The sequence below is a fragment of the Alosa pseudoharengus genome, unplaced genomic scaffold, assembly GCF_046254945.1.
Source record: "Alosa pseudoharengus isolate Yale_2024_CS ecotype anadromous, Long Island Sound unplaced genomic scaffold, YU_APseudo_1.1 YU_APseudo_1.1_scf_5, whole genome shotgun sequence".
NCBI classification, from domain to species: Eukaryota; Metazoa; Chordata; class Actinopteri; order Clupeiformes; family Clupeidae; genus Alosa; species Alosa pseudoharengus.
Window position 1 is genome coordinate 18121313 of NW_027468837.1, and position 19719 is coordinate 18141031.

The 19719-nt window shown below is 41.3% G+C and overlaps 2 protein-coding genes across 2 annotated transcripts; one reads left to right on the top strand and one right to left on the bottom strand.

The window, feature by feature from the left end:
• The first annotated feature begins 1560 nt into the window (after positions 1-1560).
• kctd20 (potassium channel tetramerization domain containing 20) lies at positions 1561-4182 on the top strand. Its single transcript, XM_076267989.1, has 6 exons — positions 1561-1730; positions 2352-2454; positions 2612-2732; positions 2938-3135; positions 3417-3527; positions 3839-4182. Exons 1-6 carry the CDS (start codon positions 1594-1596, stop codon positions 4141-4143), a joined length of 975 nt encoding a protein of 324 aa, XP_076124104.1. The 5' UTR covers positions 1561-1593; the 3' UTR covers positions 4144-4182.
• A 625-nt stretch (positions 4183-4807) lies between these two features.
• On the bottom strand, positions 4808-18741 carry stk38b (serine/threonine kinase 38b). The gene is made up of 14 exons (XM_076267437.1): positions 18482-18741; positions 17239-17375; positions 14984-15035; positions 14699-14821; positions 14407-14490; positions 13778-13901; positions 12702-12856; positions 11548-11650; positions 11126-11187; positions 9606-9723; positions 9135-9258; positions 8828-8923; positions 8427-8521; positions 4808-7575 (listed from the first exon to the last, which is right to left on the bottom strand). The coding sequence occupies exons 2-14, from the start codon at positions 17367-17369 to the stop codon at positions 7436-7438; spliced, it is 1407 nt and encodes a 468-aa protein (XP_076123552.1). The 5' UTR covers positions 17370-17375; positions 18482-18741; the 3' UTR covers positions 4808-7435.
• Positions 18742-19719: the final 978 nt, after the last annotated feature.

Sequence of the window (19719 nt, forward strand, 5' to 3'; positions counted from 1 at the left end):
CTTGACAGACTTTTGTTCTGCTGGAATGTGGAACTATGAATATTCAGTTTAGGGACACTGTAGACTTGAAAGAAACAAGAAAGTAGGCTAAGTAAGGTCATGTAAAATATATCCTGATTGTAAGATACATTTATAGAGAGAGGATGACTTTTTGTTATTGAAGAATTGTGATTTTGTAGCTAGCTGACAACTATATGGGTCTTTTCCCATCTTCTGGTTCATTTTCAATAACTTTAGGCAGGATATATTTTGACTTACATGCTTACATTTGTTTGAAATGTGTAACTAATCTAATCTCTCAGTACATCTGTAGACTGTATTGTTTGAATAAGCGATTGCAGATTGTATTGTTTGAATAAGCAAGCTCAAACTGTGATTATGTCTACTGGGAAAGAATGACTGCAAATAATCACAAGCACTGGAATATTGAAATTAATATCACATAGATGTACCATGTATTTTCTGTGCCAGTCTGAGTAAGCTGTGACTCCTAAAGTCCCCCCATGCTGATGTGGATAGGTGTTTGAACAAACACACCCACCAAGGGAAATACAGAAAAAATGAAGGTTATGCATTTGATACCAAAGAGAATGTCCACACACTGGAGTAGCTCTCAGATATTTAATAATAATAAAAATGCAGGACCTTCTCTTTTTTTTTACCTTATAGTATTTTTTGCACCTGGCCTAAGCATAGGTGGGATGTGCATGTAACCACTCTACCAGACCAAGCCTTTGATACCCCCACCACCATCCAATTTGGATTGTACGGGTGAGATTGACAGTGACACAAACTGACTGTATTAGCCTATTTTCTTGGATGGGAGGTCCCATTACTCACACAGCATAATCCTGACCTCACAGCTTAAGTGTACTGCACATGTTGCACAAAGCAGCTGTGACCAGGCCCTATAATAGGCTCAGTGGACTCCTGTGTAGTGGAGATGCTGCTGCTGCTGCTGGCCTCTAGGTGGCGCTGTGGGAGCATAGCATCCAGCGTAGCATGCGTGGTCTGGTATGTAGGGCACCGTAGGTGACTGCTCACAGGCCAGGACACCCATGGGGCAGCTGACCAAAATTAAATCAGATAGTTGGAGCGAACACAGACATCAGTGTGCACAGAATCCCGAGGATTTCACTAAGGAAAGCTGCTCTGCAGCCACGCTAGTGCAAAGAGGCAGGGATGGTCTTTCCTCGTTGCTCTTCAGCATCTTCACTATTCACACTGTTTCTGGCTTGCTGTGTCCTGTAGGCAAGGCCCATAGGAGGGGACGTGTGGTGACCATGACAGACAGGAGATTTGGTGAGTTTCATATGGCTACTGTCTGACAGAAGACAGGGACGATTGACTATCACTGTAATTATTCATTTGATTATATGTTACTGCTGTATATGCATATTCACACTGAATCCATACTTTCCTCTGTCAATGTCTTAGTGACAGTGTGAACTCACCAATTTTCAACCAGATTGACAAGAGAACAGTAATGTGAACAGCCACTATAATTTTAATGACAGAATTCCGCTGTTGATAGTTTCTTCTAATCCATCCCCAGGCAGAAGATTGTCCGAGGGTTCAGAGTTGCCCGCTCAGATGGAGGCCAGGATAGGTGTAGAGGCCTCTCGACATTCCACCATGCACCATGAACGGGTCACTCTAGTGGTGGACGGCACCCACTTTGTTGTGGATCCAGCTTTATTCACTGCCCACCCGGACACCATGCTGGGGAGGTAAAAGCCAGACACCACAAATTCTTTGTCAAATTGGTTGTTGTGAATTTTCCTTATATTTACACTGATATTCATATCGCTATGTCTCTGTTCATGATCTTGGCATACAGCAATTGTACTTTTATTTTGGAACTTTTATTGGAAATTTTATTGCCAACAAACATTTTCCATATGGCATTTATTACACTTATTATTAGGCAACAAGGAGATTTTTGTCAGATGACTGATTTCTGATTTCCATGTATGGAGGATATTAGTTTTTGACACAATACAAACAAACATGCTATTGTTCCTCATTTGTTCCACCATTATACAAATAGATGAATGGGCAAATAAACCCATAATGATGGAACAAATGATCAAAACTAAAAATAGAGTTGTTTACTCTGGTGCAAGCACACAGGTTTCCTTAAGAATATTGTGGTGGCCAGTCTAAAGATTGTTCTTAAAGAAACTTTCTATACTTCAACGAATAACAAAAATTCTTTGTTCAGATTACTTTTGAGGAGAGAAACATGCCAAAGGAGATATGAAAATAGACAAATTCTGAATACATACTGTATATGACTTGTTTTCTGACTTGATCTTCCATGAACTGAATGTTTTGATTGTTGTTTGCAGGATGTTTGGTCCTGCCCGACAGCATAACTTCACTCGACCCAATGCAAAGGGAGAATTTGAGATGGTGGAGGGCATTAATGCAAGCATTTTCCATGTAATCTTGGTAAGTGTCTCAGACTATTTCAACAAAATAATCTTTTATAAAGTAAAATAATATATAATCATCATTACCTCTCTTGGTTGAGTAATGTACCATAGCTGGTATAATCAGTATAGTGTTTATTGTTGTTAAGTTATTTGTTTGTTTGCTGCTCGGTCAGGACTACTACCGAGGGGGCATCCTGCAGTGTCCAGAGGGAGTGTCTGTGGCTGAGCTGCGGGAGGCCTGTGACTACCTTTGCATCAACTTCGACTACAACACTGTGAGATGTCGTGACCTCAGTGAGTCTCAACATTATAGAAAAGCTTAAATAAATAGAGGAATCTGATCAATTTGAAATAAATCTCTTGAAGTGAATTTTATTGTATGAGTTCCCGTAAGACTAATATGAGTTGCTTTAACACCTTTGCTTCACACTGGTGATTGCTGTATTACTGCATCTGAAATGGTCAATCATTCTTACCCGCTGTCATTGTCTGCTTGTAGGTGCTCTTCTCCATGAGTTGTCCAATGACGGTGCCCGTAGGCAGTTTGAGGGCTACCTGGAGGAGCTGGTGGTTCCAGCCATGGTGTCCAGCGCGCAGGAGGGGGAGAGAGAGTGCCACATAGTGGTGCTCTTAGACGACGACACTGTTGACTGGGACCATGACAACCCGCCACCCATGGGAGAGGAGTACTCTCAGAGTAAGCATCAGTAGTTCCCAATTTGATTGATAATTTACTTGATTGAAAGTAAGATGTTCACAAATTAATGATGATCTGACTAAACCCACTCATAGGAAATGTGTATCCACAACAAAGTTGAAATTGTGTTACATAGTTTAATGCCTATGGAAATCATGCTGATTTATCTGTAATTCTCTTTTCAACATGCCAAAATAGGGCAGGCATGTTATGTGATGTTATGTACATTTCCCCAGAAATCACCACCACATTAACCGTGTGTCTCTGTGTGTCGCCTGCAGTCATATACAGCACCAAATTGTACCGCTTCTTCAAGTACATTGAGAATAGAGACGTGGCCAAAGCCCTGCTAAAGGAGCGAGGTCTGAAGAACATACGCATCGGCATCGAGGGTGAGGACCAGGCAGCAGCACTGGGGGCAGCAGAACAGCATATATGGTGATAGGTGTAGGAACACTATTACAGTTTCAGTTAAATGTGTGCTCTGTGTGTGCAACCAAGAATTTCTCATATGTTGAAATGGTGAGTTGCAATTTATGGATATAGGGAGGAAGAGGAAGAGCAGAGTCAAGTACCATTTTCAAATGAAATTAAAACAGTAAATATAAAGAGACAAATGCAGTTTGATTTTTTTTTCATGATTTCATTAGAGCTAATTAGATTAGATTGTTCACATTTTGCGCTTGACCCTCCAATATCCCAGGGTACCCCACATGCAAGGAGAAAGTGAAGCGGCGTCCAGGAGGCCGGTCAGAGGTCATCTACAACTACGTGCAGCGGCCGTTCATCCACATGTCGTGGGAGAAGGAGGAGGGCAAGAGCCGCCACGTGGACTTCCAGTGCGTGCGCAGCAAGAGCGTGCCCAACCTCATGGCCGCTATGGCCGAGGGTCCGACGCGCTCCGGAGCCACACCCACCCCACAGGTGGATGAACTGGACCGTCTGAACGGACCCTCTCCTCAGCCCACGGCTGTGTTCATCCCCAGCAATGAGAGTCGAGATGTTTGAAGAGGACGTGTGTGTGTGTGTGTTTGTGTGTGCTTTTTTAAAAGAGAAAACTGTATATCACAGTTGTTGTTTGATAGTATTTGTATGCACAGATGAAGCATTTTGAAATAACATAAATGGATGTATGAACTGACATTTGTACCATATGAAAAGGTCATCGACATGCAGTTCATGTGGACGTTTTAGGAGTTAAACAGTCATCGTAAAAAAAAAAAAAACTAGTTTAGAAGAGACTTAAGATGTGAAGGAATGTGACTAGTGTCGATGCTTAAGCCACTTTGTCTTCTGAGTGCCCCCTAGTGTCAAGCCTGAGCTCATGAGGGAAGAATAGTCAAGAGGAGAATATGTCCTTTATGCAGATTTCTGCATTTTTACAAGAAGTCCACTGAGTGAACTCCACTCCATATATACACTTTTTTAATAGATTGACATTTATGTGAGTTTTTTGTAAAGCTATTTTGTATTCAATTCAAGGGGAATAGATTGTCAAGATGAATTAAATTGATGTGACAAGGAATTTCAGTGTAAAAGAAAAAAACATCTGCATCTGACAATTGACTGCATTAAAATCGCAATGTGAGACTATAATTATTATTTGGTTAGATAGTTTAGTCATTGCTTACACATTTCAGATGAAAGTTAAACGAAAATAGAAAATATAGCATTATGGTGAAAAATAGTTTTATTGAACTCTGTAATATGTATTGCTCAACGTGGAATTGATCTATCCAGATCCATCAAGGGCTTAGAAATGTACAGACATAAACACTTCACACTTTGAAACCTACCCAACCATTCATAAAGCATGCAAACTCAATCTAGCAAAACACTGTTAAGATGCTTTTGGTATATAGCTTGTGCACTCACACAAAGGTAAAAGTATTTCGGCTACCAGCCTCAGGTCAATCCATATCATACACATATACACACACGTTCGGAATGCTTAAATTATGTTACCAAACTGTTTCAAAACTGTTTCACTTAGGGCCTATTCAGACCACAAGCGTGGCGACTGCGTGTCAGCTGTGTTACCTCTGCCTGCGTGACATGAACGTCTCAGGTGAAAACGTGTGCATGCTAGAAATAGGACCGGTGCCTATTTTTCACGCAGCACTCAAGCGTGTTGGAAGCTTTTCCATTCAAAAGATACAGAGAAGAGATGTTTTAATAGGCAGACCGTTTCTGGTATGAATGCACATATAAAATGCGACACAGCAGCCACGGAACACAGACGGAATACACACACCATGCTTGCGGTGTGATTAGGCCCTTAGAAGGTAACAGATGGCAAAAAGGAATCCCAATTCTTATGAACTAGAGGCCGTAGCTAAAGACTGAGGTCCAGTTGGCTGGAAATCAAAATGAGCTCTTAAACCCATGACCTTCCCTGAGAAGGTCAGAGAAATGTCACACACAAACACAGAGATGAAATTATTGTGTGAAAGCAGAACACGGTTAATAATATTCTACATATCAAAATATAAATACAGTGTGCCTAAAAATAACACAGATACACAATGCCATCACTTTTTCATCTGAAGTGCTTTCAAATCTAGAACCTAAGAAATAACACAAAATTCACATCATTCTGTGAAAGAATTTACAAAGATGATGAGTGGGCCACAAAGATGATCACAGAAAGTCTACTGTACCTGCTACCTGTGACAAGTACCGCTCCACCTAGTGGTGCTTTTGTAAAGGGAAGAAAGAGGCTATGGATAACTAAATGCCATAGTCAAGTGAAAGGACGACATCCCCATGGACCACATAACCCAATATCATTCAGCTGTCCATGTAATAAGCAAAAAGAGATACACAAAGCACAGATAATATTGTATAATGTTCATAAATACTTCAGCTACAAAATGTTGAAAGTGCCTTTTAAAACGGTAAGGTGAAGTCAAAAACTTCAGGAAAGGTCAAGAATCCAACACAGAACTAGTTTGAGAATATATGAATCCCCTTAAATACGTTCTCCATATTTCCCTGATGTTTCGTCCTGAATAGTGTTAATTAATTTCACAAGTAGAAATGTAGTTCCCGTCCCATCTTTAAAAAACAATAACAAATGAAATGACTGACAAAATCATATAAAAGAGGAATAACCAGAGAGGCCCTTATAAATTCTGCATAAGTAAAGCAAGGGGGTCTCTTTGGCAAGACAGGACATGACAGTATAACAGTTAAAAGGCATACAGTATAAGAAAAAAAAGTTTGATTCAAAAATATATATTATTTTTATCAAAAGATCTGCATCAGCTATGAATTGTCAACCACTCAAACTATCAAACTACCAGCATGATAATATAAAAATATAGAACTACAGCAATAACTGTTCTTTGGGTACAATCCAGCAATGATCAAAAAAGTTGCGTCGCTTCAGCTTAAAGAAATATTTCACAAGTAGAAAGAACAATTACTAATACTACCTCATGGTAGTACCAAAACAAACGAAAGTAATAGATAAAGGCATACTTGATTCACTAGTCTCGCACTGTGTGACTCCACAAGGCATATACAAATTATTCCTGGAAAAGGGGGTGGTTCTTTCCATTTTTGGCAGTCGCGGGTGATCTCATCAGCCCGGATAAAAAATCTTTTTTTAAAACTGCACGAGCAACAGCAGCAGAAGAGCAGGATTATGAGTGGAGCTTGTTCTCTGCCAGGTCTGTCTGTGGTTTCCTGTGGTGGGGCTCCGAAACCAGCCTCGTCAGGGTGGAGTACAGTTCAGTGCAGCAACCAGCAACAAGAGCCTCTACACACACACACACAGGCGTAAGCAGCACCCTTTTGAGCAGTCAGTCACATAGTGGCAATAAGGGAGGTGAGGGCACACGTGGAGATTCAGCACGCACACAAACGCAGTAATGTAAGGAGACCATTTGGGACACACAGTGCAAATGGAAACTCTTACAACCCCCCCAAGGTAGGAGGAGAGAAGCTAAACAGTTGTGGCAGACAGTGCCAGCCATTGTTCATTGTTGTGTTCTCCATGCAGCCCCATTGGTCCTAAGGCTTCGAGGAAAGTGGACAGACTGAGTGAGAGACCGCCATGCGCACTATGCGTGTAACACTCACACAAGTGAATCAATTGAATCCATACATCCCCAAACTTCAGCCACAGCACAACTGGTCAAGGCATCCGTAAGCATAATCCACAGGGCGGACTGAAGGAGCGTGAGAGAGGAGTGTTGACAAGCCATGGGTGGAGTTAGAGATGGGATAACCGAAGAAGAAGGAAAGGATCCAGGGCAGGAATGGTCCATGGAGAAAAGGAGAGGATGTACTTCCTTTATCTCTTCCCTCCCCTCATGTACGAGGGGATGGCTCCACGGGCGGTGAGGCCTTCAAAGCGCTTGTAGGTGTAGTTGATGAAGACCCAGTCCTTGTTCTTGTAGTCTGCCTCACAGTGGTTGCTTGCAACAACAGGAGCTGAAAGGAAACAGATCAGGGTCACTCTCACGTTTTTCAGCAAAGTATAAATATTCTGACTTAAAGCAATATTAAAACACTTTTAAATCAATAAGTGCAGAGATATACAATTCATAGACATTCATAGTAGCTTAAATATAGTAGGTGCTTACAATAGTTACAATTCAAATGATACTGCACAATAAAATTATTTACATACAAGTGGTTATAATGGTGATAATATGATACAGTGTGTACAGTGCACCACCACATCAATGTATGGACAGATTGAAACATTACAAAAGTTTCACAATAGTTGCCACTCTTTGTTCTTAACAATGTCCATTTTATGACTTGTACAGACAACAAATAACAAATAACAAAAACATAAAATATGAATACATTTTATACATAACATTAAACATAAAATATACATTTTACACACTGCTTGCACAATTTTAGCCCAAACACTGCTTTAGTCCCCATACTGGTGCCATTGAAATTAAACAATACAGCTTTTTAAACCAGCTGTGCCTGCCGAGTAGCTCAGCAGTGGTCACATGTGTACAAAGTGCCACTTTTATGCTTTGAGTCTTTTTTTTTTGCTCTTCCTTGCGCCGACAGCACTACTGTTGCCACCACCAACACTACTACAATCAGCAACATTCCCCTACCATTTCCTTTATAATGCCTTTTGACTCATGACTTTTATAGACTCGTGATCAGAGCAAAAAAGACCCTTGCAGACATATTCCATGTTGCCACTGATTATCTAATTCCATGGTGTTTAGATTTGGTCTAAAATGAGCTTTAAAGTCAGCATGACACTGGAAACATGATGAGACAGTGCTGTTGTCAGGCTAGTTTCTTACCTGCGGGTTGCAGAATGTCAGACTCTGGGAATTCGTCAAAGTTGGATGTGTCATCAATGCTCTTGATCTCAATTGGAATGGCAGCTGGCCTCTCCCTAAACAAACATAGGACATCACTTATAATGAGATCGAAACCCCAGTAGGTAAACTAACATTAACAAATTGCCAATACAAGTATACAAGTGACAGCAGATAGAATAGACAACTGATGAATATCGGCAAGAAAACTACTTTCCATAAAATAATAGCCAAAAATAATAAAATAATAATAATAAAATAATAGAGTTTAAGTGATGCTTGGTGGTGTTTAAACTGTGCCCATGTCTCTCAGTATCAGTCATGGTATATTTATCTGGCAGTGACGGTGAAGACGAAAGTGGAGTGAAATGGCTTTGCTGTACCTGATGTGGTCATAATCCACACCCTCAAAGAAAGGGTTCCTCTTAATCTCCTCCACACCAGAAGCACCAATGCGATGTTCCCACTCACAGCAGAATCTGTAAAATACAATGCTCATAAACTGTTTTATTCTAAGCTGCATTACCATTGAGATATAAAAAAAACCTGTCTGATTGAAAAAAATCCTGGAAAGTCTCTTGGACAAACAGCCAGCCTTGATTCTCTTTACGGACTTTATAAATGCCATTGATCATTGTGTCCCACTGCATTAGTCTGGTGAAAGATGAGAAGCCCGGGGCCGAAGCCAACCTGAGAATGAGGGCCTTGGCCCTCTCGGAGATGGGCACCTCAGGAGGGAACACCAGCGTCTCCTTCCAGTTCATCACCTTCTTGTAGGTCTCCTGTGGCGTCTCTGAGCAGAACGGAGGATAGCCTGTGGAGAGGGTTGCCGTGACAGCACAGCCAAACAAAGCCAGCCATTTCATCAAGCAGATTTGGGAGGAGTACACTACATGCACACATGGCCAGGGGTGTGTGTCCAGGCGATGCCACTGACCCATAGAGACTAATGAACACTGCTTATGCCAGCTCTACATCAAAAACAACGTCCTGGCGGCACCAGCAATGCTAGTTATGGGTTCAGCAAGGAAGTACAAGCTGCTCTGTGCCACAAGTCTGCTTTGCTGCACTGTTACCCCACTTTGATAAAGCAAATCCTGGAGTATGAGTATGCGTATGAGAATGTCAAATTGAAATATCCAAATTGAATTGTGATCTTACCAATGAGCATCTCGTACATGATGACTCCGAGGCTCCACCAATCACAGAGCTTGTTGTAGCCTGTCTGCATGAAGACCTCAGGAGCGATGTAGTCGGGGGTGCCCACTGTGGAGAAAGCCTGGTGGGACAAAGAAGAAAGACTGAGCAGGAACATCACTCAAACATTATTCACATAATGGCAGCAGAAGTTTGAATATGTATTAGTATACAGCAGTGGTTCTCAAACTTTTTCTTTCATTCCCCACTTTGATCAAGGGGGCATTTTCGAGCCCTACCTGTCCCTCATCGCTCTAAGAAAGTGGTAGGTCAAGCTTAAAATTGTCAAATCTATTGAAATAATGACAAGTTCTAAATATATCCTCTTCAGCAGAGTTAAAATCAGCTGGTGATGCAGATATAATAATAAATAAATACATAATGTGCCATTGTAAATTAAACACACATATTTCTGTTTTCCAGCAACATATTAGGAAGCATAGGCCAATATTTTACAGCATTCAATGAAATACCAACATGCTGCATTAAATGGATCCATAATCCAGTCATACTGAGCACTGCTGGTTGGGAAATATTTTTGAAATAAACTTTGTGATGTAGGCCTACTGTTTAATACATGGGATCACAAGAGTGGCTACCGAATCAGACTTTTCAGCGATTTCACTCAGATTCTCAAAGGCATAATATTGTTGCGATCGAGGCGCCTGTCCCAAGTTTTTTGGTGAATGCAGTAATCTTTTCTGCTAGGTGAGTTAGGTGCTTGTCTTTGCCTTGTAACTAGAGATTTAACTCATGCGCTCTTCCTCCAAGAAGAGGCGACTCGGAGCTCAAACACGCGTAACAGCACTTTACCTCGGGAAAGCCACCTTGCCTCGCTGTGAAACAGTACAGCCTTTTGGTCAGCTCCCATCTCCTCGCAAAGTGCGGAGAATAGACGCGCTTTTAAGGGCCGGGTCTTGATGAAATTCACCACTCTCACAACCTCGTTCAAAATTTCATTCAGGTTGGGACTAACTAAGCTGCTTTGACACAAGCGCTTCTCTATGAATAACACAGTGTGTCTATTGCGCATCGGGTGCTACCTGGGCCTAGGCTACAGATAAAAAAAAATCCTGTTTTTCACGTCAGTTTGCACCCCACCAGGCATGTCTCCGCGACCCACAGTTTGAGAAACGCTGGTATACAGTAACATCACATAGAAGCAAGAGTATGACTTTTAGACAAGTAAAGAAAATGGACTCATGTTTCTGCCAAATAGTAATGTTGTAACAGCAAGTTTCTTCAAGTCATCAGCTAATCACAGAGTATTATTGACAGCACAATATAAGTACATGTCTTTCCTTTGTTATGTATGCTTCATGTGTCTGGCAACACGAGTGTTGTGACATTAAGTCGCTGAAAACAAAACCTTGCCATTGGGTGTGCTGGGGAACTCAAGAGAGTGCTTAAGACTCCAGACTGAGTGGGTGTAACAGTATGGGAACCAAAGGCTGGTTAAACTGAGTCACTCGACTCCAGCTTACCAGCTGCCGACGATTCCTCTTCCAGGTCTCAGCCTTCCTCTTGGAGTTCATGTTCTGAGAAGCTGTTGAGGAAGAGCAGACACCACAAAACACCCAGTGACTAAACAGCTTTTTCAATGCTTTATATGATATAAAATGATCCCTTTTACTATTAATAGTACATTCCAGCCACATGTTAAAGGAGAAATCTGGGGACTTTTCACACAGATCTCCGTTTGTCACGGTCACCGAGTACTGTCGTAGGTCACCGAGTACTGACTTATTTTACACTTCAGCTAAATAATAATGACATAAACCAGGTTGTTCATTTAGCTCAAAAGACTAGTCTTCATTTCTCTTGTTGAAACAAGCCCTTTGAGAAATGTACATTTTATATTATTTCAGAGGGAAAGAAGGATGAAGAGGGAGATTTTGACACATACTGAAGTCGTTGGACAGACTATGGTTGAGATTCCTGTAGAATTCTGTGCGATGGGCCTTCTTGAGTCCTGTGCATAGGCCAAAGTCTGACAGCTTGACGTGGCCCTGTAACAGGATATACAGAAGTAGCACTAAAATAAACAGTTTGTGATTCAGTGATTGGAGAATTGAAGTCATCGTAACAGGGGAAGTCAAAAATAATTCACTGCCATTAGGGCTGTGTATTGATACATATCACAATACATGGGTTATGATTCAATATTATTGCAAAATATTTCAATACTGTGCAAAAGGCAATATATTGCGATTGATAATTTGTTTTTCTAAATTAAAGAACATACCATCATCTGCATCAAATGTATGTAAAAAAAAAAAACCTTTTGCAAACAATTCAGTACACTGTACAGTACAGTTCTGCCTATGTCAATAACAAAATGAAGTGTTTGCATGTAAACTATTGGAAAAAAAATAAATCAATATTATGTTTTTGAAAATCGATACAGTCTTGCCAAATAACGATATTTACACCCCTACCTGCCATGCAGGTCATGCAGCTGCCATACATTAGGTAGACAAAAACATTACACACATCTTGTGACAAACACATGTATACAAAACCCCAGAGCTACTTTCTAAGGAAGTGTATAAAACTTCAAACAAAATACCCTGCACTCGTGAGCAAAGGTGCTAGACACACACAAAAATGAACTAGTCAAGAAAACTTGTCTGCAGACTTTAATCCATGCTAGATTCACGCTAGATGACTGAAAGCTTGGCCTTTCATTATTAAGGAAGTGTATGGACAAATATGGTGAGGTTGTGAAAACTGACTTCCCCAAGGAGGATGCGAAAATCATGATTTCATCTCCTCTACTCAGAATACACTGAGAAGCGAGCATTAGGTCATACTTAGCATCTCAGAGTTCATTTGAAACCTTGAACTTGTCTGTCTGTCTCAGACTGTGTGTGGGCGACAACGTCATGGCCTAGTGCAAAGTGCTAGGTCTGTGAAAGAACACCCCCCCCCCCACCACGCTACAATACATGTAATGCATTTGCATTGGAAAATATGTCAATTTCGCCAGCTAGCATATATGCAAACAAACAAACACACACACAAACAAACATACACGCATACACCCACAAACACACAGACCTTTGAGTCCAGCAGCAGGTTGTCTGGTTTGATGTCCCTGTGGATGAAGCCCAGCTGGTGGATGGAGTCGATGGCCAGCACGGTCTCCGCCACGTAGAACTGCGTCTCCTCCTCCGTCAGGGTGTCCTTTTTCATCAGCAGTGTCATCATGTCCCCTGTGGTGGTGGAGGGAAGGGAAGGGAGGCCACACTGCTCATCAGTTGGCCATTTCCAAAACTATGCAAACTCTGAGCCTGTCACAATGTCCCCACTTGTTCCACACCCAAATCCTTTGGCTCTTAAAGTGTGGCATCATGCTTGGCCCAAGTGCGTGTCCAATTTCTCAAATGATAGACATATGGCCATTCCCAGCCCTTATGCCATGACTCATGGGAAGAGATCTATGACTGGGTGCACTATCCCACTATGTACTTCATTAAAGTCACTTTGCGTTCAAAGTCCCAAAAATGATTCTGTATTATCACAAGCAGTTTTATAAATGTTTAACTTGACCACTGCCCTTCAGTTTATCTGAATGTCTCAAAAATGAAGTCACTATTTATAAGCTGTTTATAAGATGAAGTCACTGTTTATAAGCATTTTAATTTGATCATACAACCTAACAGCATTCAAGACAGTGAATCAAGCCAGCCAGGTTCATTTCCATAAACGAACTTTCTCAGCTTTTCCCAGCTGAGTCAAATGCTAAAACTTTCCATAAAAAACTGAACTAATGCTGCAGACCCAGAGCAACAGGGAGGAGACACATTTGTGTCAAAATTCCAATCTCACAAGATACACACAAAACATGGCAGTTCCTGACCCACACAAATGAATTCACACACATGGTAAATGTAGATAGATACACTTACTTACCTACTTACATATTCATTTGGCAGATGCTTCTATACAAAGAGACTTACATATGTCAATACTTACAAGGGCCAGTTTCCCCAAAACAACTCTGGATTAAGTTCCTTCCTCAAGAACACATGGGTGGCAGCCGGGAATTGAACCGTTAGCCATTATACTACCACTGCCCCACTGCCACTGTACTACCCTGGACCAGTTACAGCTGCTACAGGCCAGACACTCACCCCCTGGCAGAAACTCCATTAGAAGGTAAAGGTTCAGCTTGTCCTGGAAGCTATAAAACATCTTGACCACCCACAGACTGTCAGCCTGCACCAGTATATCCCTCTCCGCTCGGATATGGCCAACCTGATGACACAGGGAGAATGGTCAGTCCATGACCATCAGATTCTGGCATGCTGAGAATGGCCAATTAGCCCTTTTCACAAGATGGGGCCGCTGTGTAAATCAACTTCCTGTGGAACAGCACAGTCCCATAGACAGCAAAAGAAAAGTCCACAGGAAAGACAAAAGCAGGAAGACGTTTTACCCTGCCAATTAAGGCATCATTAACATCAACAAGGCCGGACACCTGGACACTGTGAAATAGGCTTATTGTTTGTTTCAATTATGCAACTCTAAATCATCCCTCCTCAAAAAATATACTCTTTGTACCTTCATGCAAGACATTAACTGGCTCAATAGCTCAGTAGTCATACACATACAGTATCTATCTACATATATCCACACTTTTTTTTTTGCGAGGAATGTGTGTAAATAGAGCTGGATGAGGGTAACACACAGGGAAAACATGCGATAACTGTTCAACAAATATCATCATGGCGGCAGCGCATGGCCAGCTCCCGGCTCCTACCTGCTCCTTTTCCAGCATGTCTGCTTTACGGAGGATTTTCATAGCATACACATGACCTGTGTCCTTCTTTTGAACCAGGCGCACCTTAAGGGGAGAGGTCAAAGAAGACCAGATGTTGGCATTAAATGTAAACACATATATGTACCAAAATTCTACCAAACATACCAACCACTCAAGTTGATCCAAGTTGATAATTCAAGATACCCATTATATACTGGCTCCAACATTCCATACCTATACAACTCATTCACTTAAATACTTAAATACAAATTCAAGGTGGAAACGTATGTACCTCTCCAAAAGCGCCTCGTCCAATCACTTTGAGGGATTCAAAGTCATCCAAACCCAATCTTGTCCTCTTGAGCCGCAAGAACTCTGTCTCCTTCCGGGCATGCTCAGAACGCCTCATACGCTTCTGTTGCACACACACACACACATACACAACTGCACATTGAGTGTGTGTGTGTGTGTGTGCATGTAAAATGTTCATTTGTGCATATAGGTGTTGACATTATCTCTGTTTTTCTGTGTGTGTGTGTGTGTGTGTGTGTGTGTGTGTGTGCGAGCATCCACCAACCTCCTCTTCAGGCAGCCCCTCTTCATCCATGACCTTCTCCAGCTTCTGCTGCCTGTTGACACATATTTGACATTCAGTTTCATCACCTCACACACCCTCCTAAAAAAGCAGAAGCTTGCTTTCATAATTAAACCATCTCTGGCTTGCGTCATTCGGCCAGCAAGCTCACAGCATAGACCATACATGGGCAACATCCGGCCCGTGGGCTTTCCCTGACCGGCCCGCGTAAGGTCCGTGAAAGAACAACAGAGCCTAGCATAGAGATAATGCATGCAAATCAATATCGTTGTTTTTATTTTGAAAGCGACTGCTATTTGTACGCCCATACATTTGTGCGTGGATGCATACGTCGGCGTAAACCTTTCAAAGTTTTGTGTCTCTGCGTCGCTCACCACCTCAAAGGTTGTTAGAACGAACTCCTACTGCTGCTCGTTGGCGATACGACGTGTTCATTTCAAAACGTTACTGGCAGATAGACAGTTTACAATCGGATAACCCTGTAATTGTAACCAAAATATGTCTGAGTTTATTTGCAAAGCTTATGTTAGCGAACTATGATGCTACTAGGCCTACCCACAGGTTGCTTGAAGCAGCCGGCTCAACACACAGAGCGAGTTGACCAATCACAGTTATGTGCATAAAATTAAAGCAAAAACATAGCCTACATTTTTAAAATAGTTGTCTTTGTGCATGTTGATTAACTAATGACAGCCTACTATTGTCTGCTCCACATTTTCGTAGTCTAATTCTGCATAGAGTTAATTTAATGATGGTAATGATTTAATGATGAAATATTGCAGAGGCACAGGCCTATCGGTTGTACTGACTCCTTCACATTTTCATGACCTAGCCTAATTATATAGATATTGTAGTACTTTTTTATATCAGTCTTTGAAAACTGAAAAAAAATGTCAATGTCAAAAAATCATTTTCGAGAATGAGGATTAAATACTGGACATAGATTAAATATTGCTGTTTTTCCTTTGTCTCCCTAACATTTTCATCTGTTGTTACGACTAGTAAACAAAACCATATGATTTACTTAATGTTATAAGAACAGAATAGAATTGAACAGAATTGAGTTCAGACTTGAGTTCGGTATTTTGGGTCCGGCCCTCCTCAACAGCCCCAGTTTGTCATGTGGCCCCTTGGGGAAATTAGTTGCCCACCCCTGGCATAGACTATATTCTCTGTCTGGCATTTCCTCTTCAGGCATGGCTGGCTCAACTAAAACAGGCATTTATTTGATACCATGGTGCCTTTAAGGGATAAGGAAGCAGAAGTAGCCAAGCTTCCTACAGACACAAGAGACCCTGGGAAAACTCAATTGAGTCCCTCGTCAGATATCCTCCTCCAATGCCGAGTAAGCTGTGACTTTGGGCAAAGACTTCAGGAAATGGAAAAATGTCTAACAAAAACATCACTTAATAAACATGTTACTGTACTCCTCCTTAGCAGCACTTAGTAGTAATGGTGTGGTTAAGAGTTGGGACACAGAGAAAAAAATGACTCAACGCAGGCTAGCTGAGTTCTGAGAGGCCGGAGGATATAAGCCATGCACACCATCCTCTCATTTCATGTTGCTAAGAAAAGGCTCCTCACTGAGTTTGCATAATAGTTGTGCAAGAGTGAGTAAAAGTATAACTTTAAGTGCCCTCGTCTGCGAGATCATGGCAAAGACTATGCTAAAAAAATAATACATACTGGCTAACTTTTCATTGCTTTTCGTAAGGGACTCATTTACATTAAGCTCTATATAAAAACACTTCATAATCTGTGATTTAGTTACACCTTTGTTCATTTGTCTGCTTTGTATAATATCTAGCAAAACCTGGACTGTTTAACTACAAAACTGATACACAGGTTAACTGCCTTTCCGACTGGACAAAGACAAACAGCAGGAGACTAGTCTGAGAGAAATGGCACTTTGCATGTTGGAGTTACACTGATGACTTTCAATGTAAAGGAATACACCTTGCAATGCATTGCCAATCACATAAAATCTTTCCATTTAGGCTACTTTAATTCCAGAAGAATGTTGTTTTGCTGTTACAGAAAACTTGCAATAAAGGTGCACAGCAAAAGCAATTAAATAAATTGCATGACATGACATACAATATACAGTCTGACATACACATACAGTATGTGTGGCCCACAATGCAGTACTAGTGCCCTCCTGGGTAAACTGAGAGAGTGCATGGAATTTGTGAGGGTATTTATTTGCATTCCCCAACTTCCTCTCATGCGGGCCATACCTCATTTCCCTCTCCTCGTGCTGGGCAATCAGGTTACTGTAGAAGTTTTCCAGGGTCACCTTGGCCATGGTCACTCTCTCTTTTGTGTGGTTACTCATTGAGGAGCCAGAAGAGTGACCTCTCGTTGCCATGGTTTTCTGTAAAACATAACAGCAGCCAAGTTTAGAACTTGAAAAAGAAACACATAAACTTACTTGACAGTTGAATTCAGAGACAGATAAGGACTTTGCCTAGATGGCAGATGTCCCCTAGAATCCAAAATAAATCTAAATGCTCTGCTCAATGCTTGTGTTAATCTCAGATGTGTGATTCACACAGATCTATGCTGAGACTATCTTCACATTTCACTGACATCAGCTGAGCAAATCAAGTGGGTGTGAGAGCAAAGTGACAGCCCAAGGACGTGTTTTGTCCCGTCCACTTAAGCTAAATGGCACGTGTCCGTACGGGTGGTGTGCGCACAATAATTCCATAAAATAGCTTATGCCAGTCTCAGGCAATAGGCTGCGAAATGTTTAGAGACCGTTTCCAGAAATCCGAACATATGGTTTGCGGTCTGTAATTCTCGGCTAAGGACATTCAATTATACCTAACTTTAGAAACTCCTTAAGAGCAAACATTCGGGGAGTGCATGGAATTTCAAAGCGAACATGTTTAATGATAAGTCAGTGTTATCTAGACTATACGATTGATAACATTTTTGGAAAATACAATGGCGCTGTTTTTTTAGCTAGAGACCGACCTTAACGATGTCATCCTCAACACCGTAATTTCACTGAAAATAGTCATCGACTATGGGCGACTTCAGTAATAGCCTAGTAGGCTATACCAAAATAAAACCAGTCCAGAGGTACAAAACACGGACAACTTTCGAAATGACACACCAATAAGAATCACAGGCTAGGCCTACAGCACGCAGTATTTTTCAACTGATGAGCAAGCGCCACATGCCCACTAAACTTCAGCGAAAAAAGGTAATAGGCTACGACGTAGCCTAATATGCCTAATAATAACCAAGCAACATTATCTGGACGCAAAATGGCACAAAATAGAAAGTTTTAAGGCTGCTGAAAATGAAGATCAATCAATAAGCCAGAAAACAATGACTGTAATAAGAGGGGTGGAGGTAGCTATTGCATTACTAACTCCACAGCTGAAAGGAAACGACTTCTCCATTTTAAGTAAACATGAAACCCACATAACATAGAGAATACCAATAAAACTAGTCGAATTTGAAACATACCAGAAGTGGTAACGTTGGTCAAAATTTACAGCGTGATGAAGCGAGATGAAGTGCTTTGTTCTAAGCAAAATAATAGCTACTCGAAAGAGCGGATTGATGCCAACTTCCCAGAGCAACTCTGCAAACTACCACGCAACGGGGTTCTTAAGAAGACCACTCCGTTGTATTAACTTCAATATTCCACTCATAACTTAATAACGGATTTGGTATCTCCTCAAAAAAAATTCATGCTCTGTAAACTTCAGAAACAGTCAACTTCCCTTTTTCGTGATGACGATATCCACCAGAAACGCCCCTCCCCTCCCCTCCCCTCCCAACCCATCAAAGAGCCTTCCGAATGAATCGGCTGGAGTCAGTGGCGTCATGCCAATTGAAATAAAGGGGGCACGTGCCCCCTCGGATTTTTCCTCCCTGATAATTTTTTTGATCAACTTTGTTCCTATTATGCTCCATAATAAGCCAGAGTCTATAACGACTCAAATGCATTCTTCTGGATGTGTAATAAACCGTACCAAAACAGCTGAAGACCGGTCAACAGCCCTTTTCCTAAAATTGGTGTCTGTGTATGTTCCCGTAACAACTCACACGCGCATTGAGCTCGCAATGTTTTGCTTGTGTTGAACGGTTACAGTTAACGCTACAGTTTGAACAGTTGAACTGTTACAGTTACAGTTTAAACAGATGCTACAGTCAATGGTGTTGAAGTGGTAAGTAGTCTAGCTAAGCAATAAAAAGTAGTGGAATTATTTGTGGTTGACCAGGACATTTTGACTTGGCGATCAAATAGTTAGAACTGGATTTGATGTTGGCCGCGAATTCAGAGCATTACGTGAACGTTAGCCTACATGGTCAGGCTTAGCCTACACATATTACAAATATTTGGCACAGTCTCCTGTTTCAATTGTTTCCAGTATCATAGAAACGAGGGTGTTAAATTTGCAGTGACTACAAAATCCAACCTAATAACATAGGCCTACCAAGGCATTGCGTTGGATGTTTCTCAATCTCCACTTGTTCTCTTCACGTATGTGGCAGCTAATCCATGTAGTGAAAAGGGATACCCTTTTAAAAGGAGGCCTAAAGTTGTTTTATATAAATAGGATCACTATGACCGTGATGTAGAGGGCAAGAAAGTATAATAGTCTCCCTCATGCGCTCATAACTTAGGTTATCAGGTCTCTTGCTCATGATTTGCAGGTAGCAACTTACAAATGAGGTAGGATATAGCCTATTGCTTG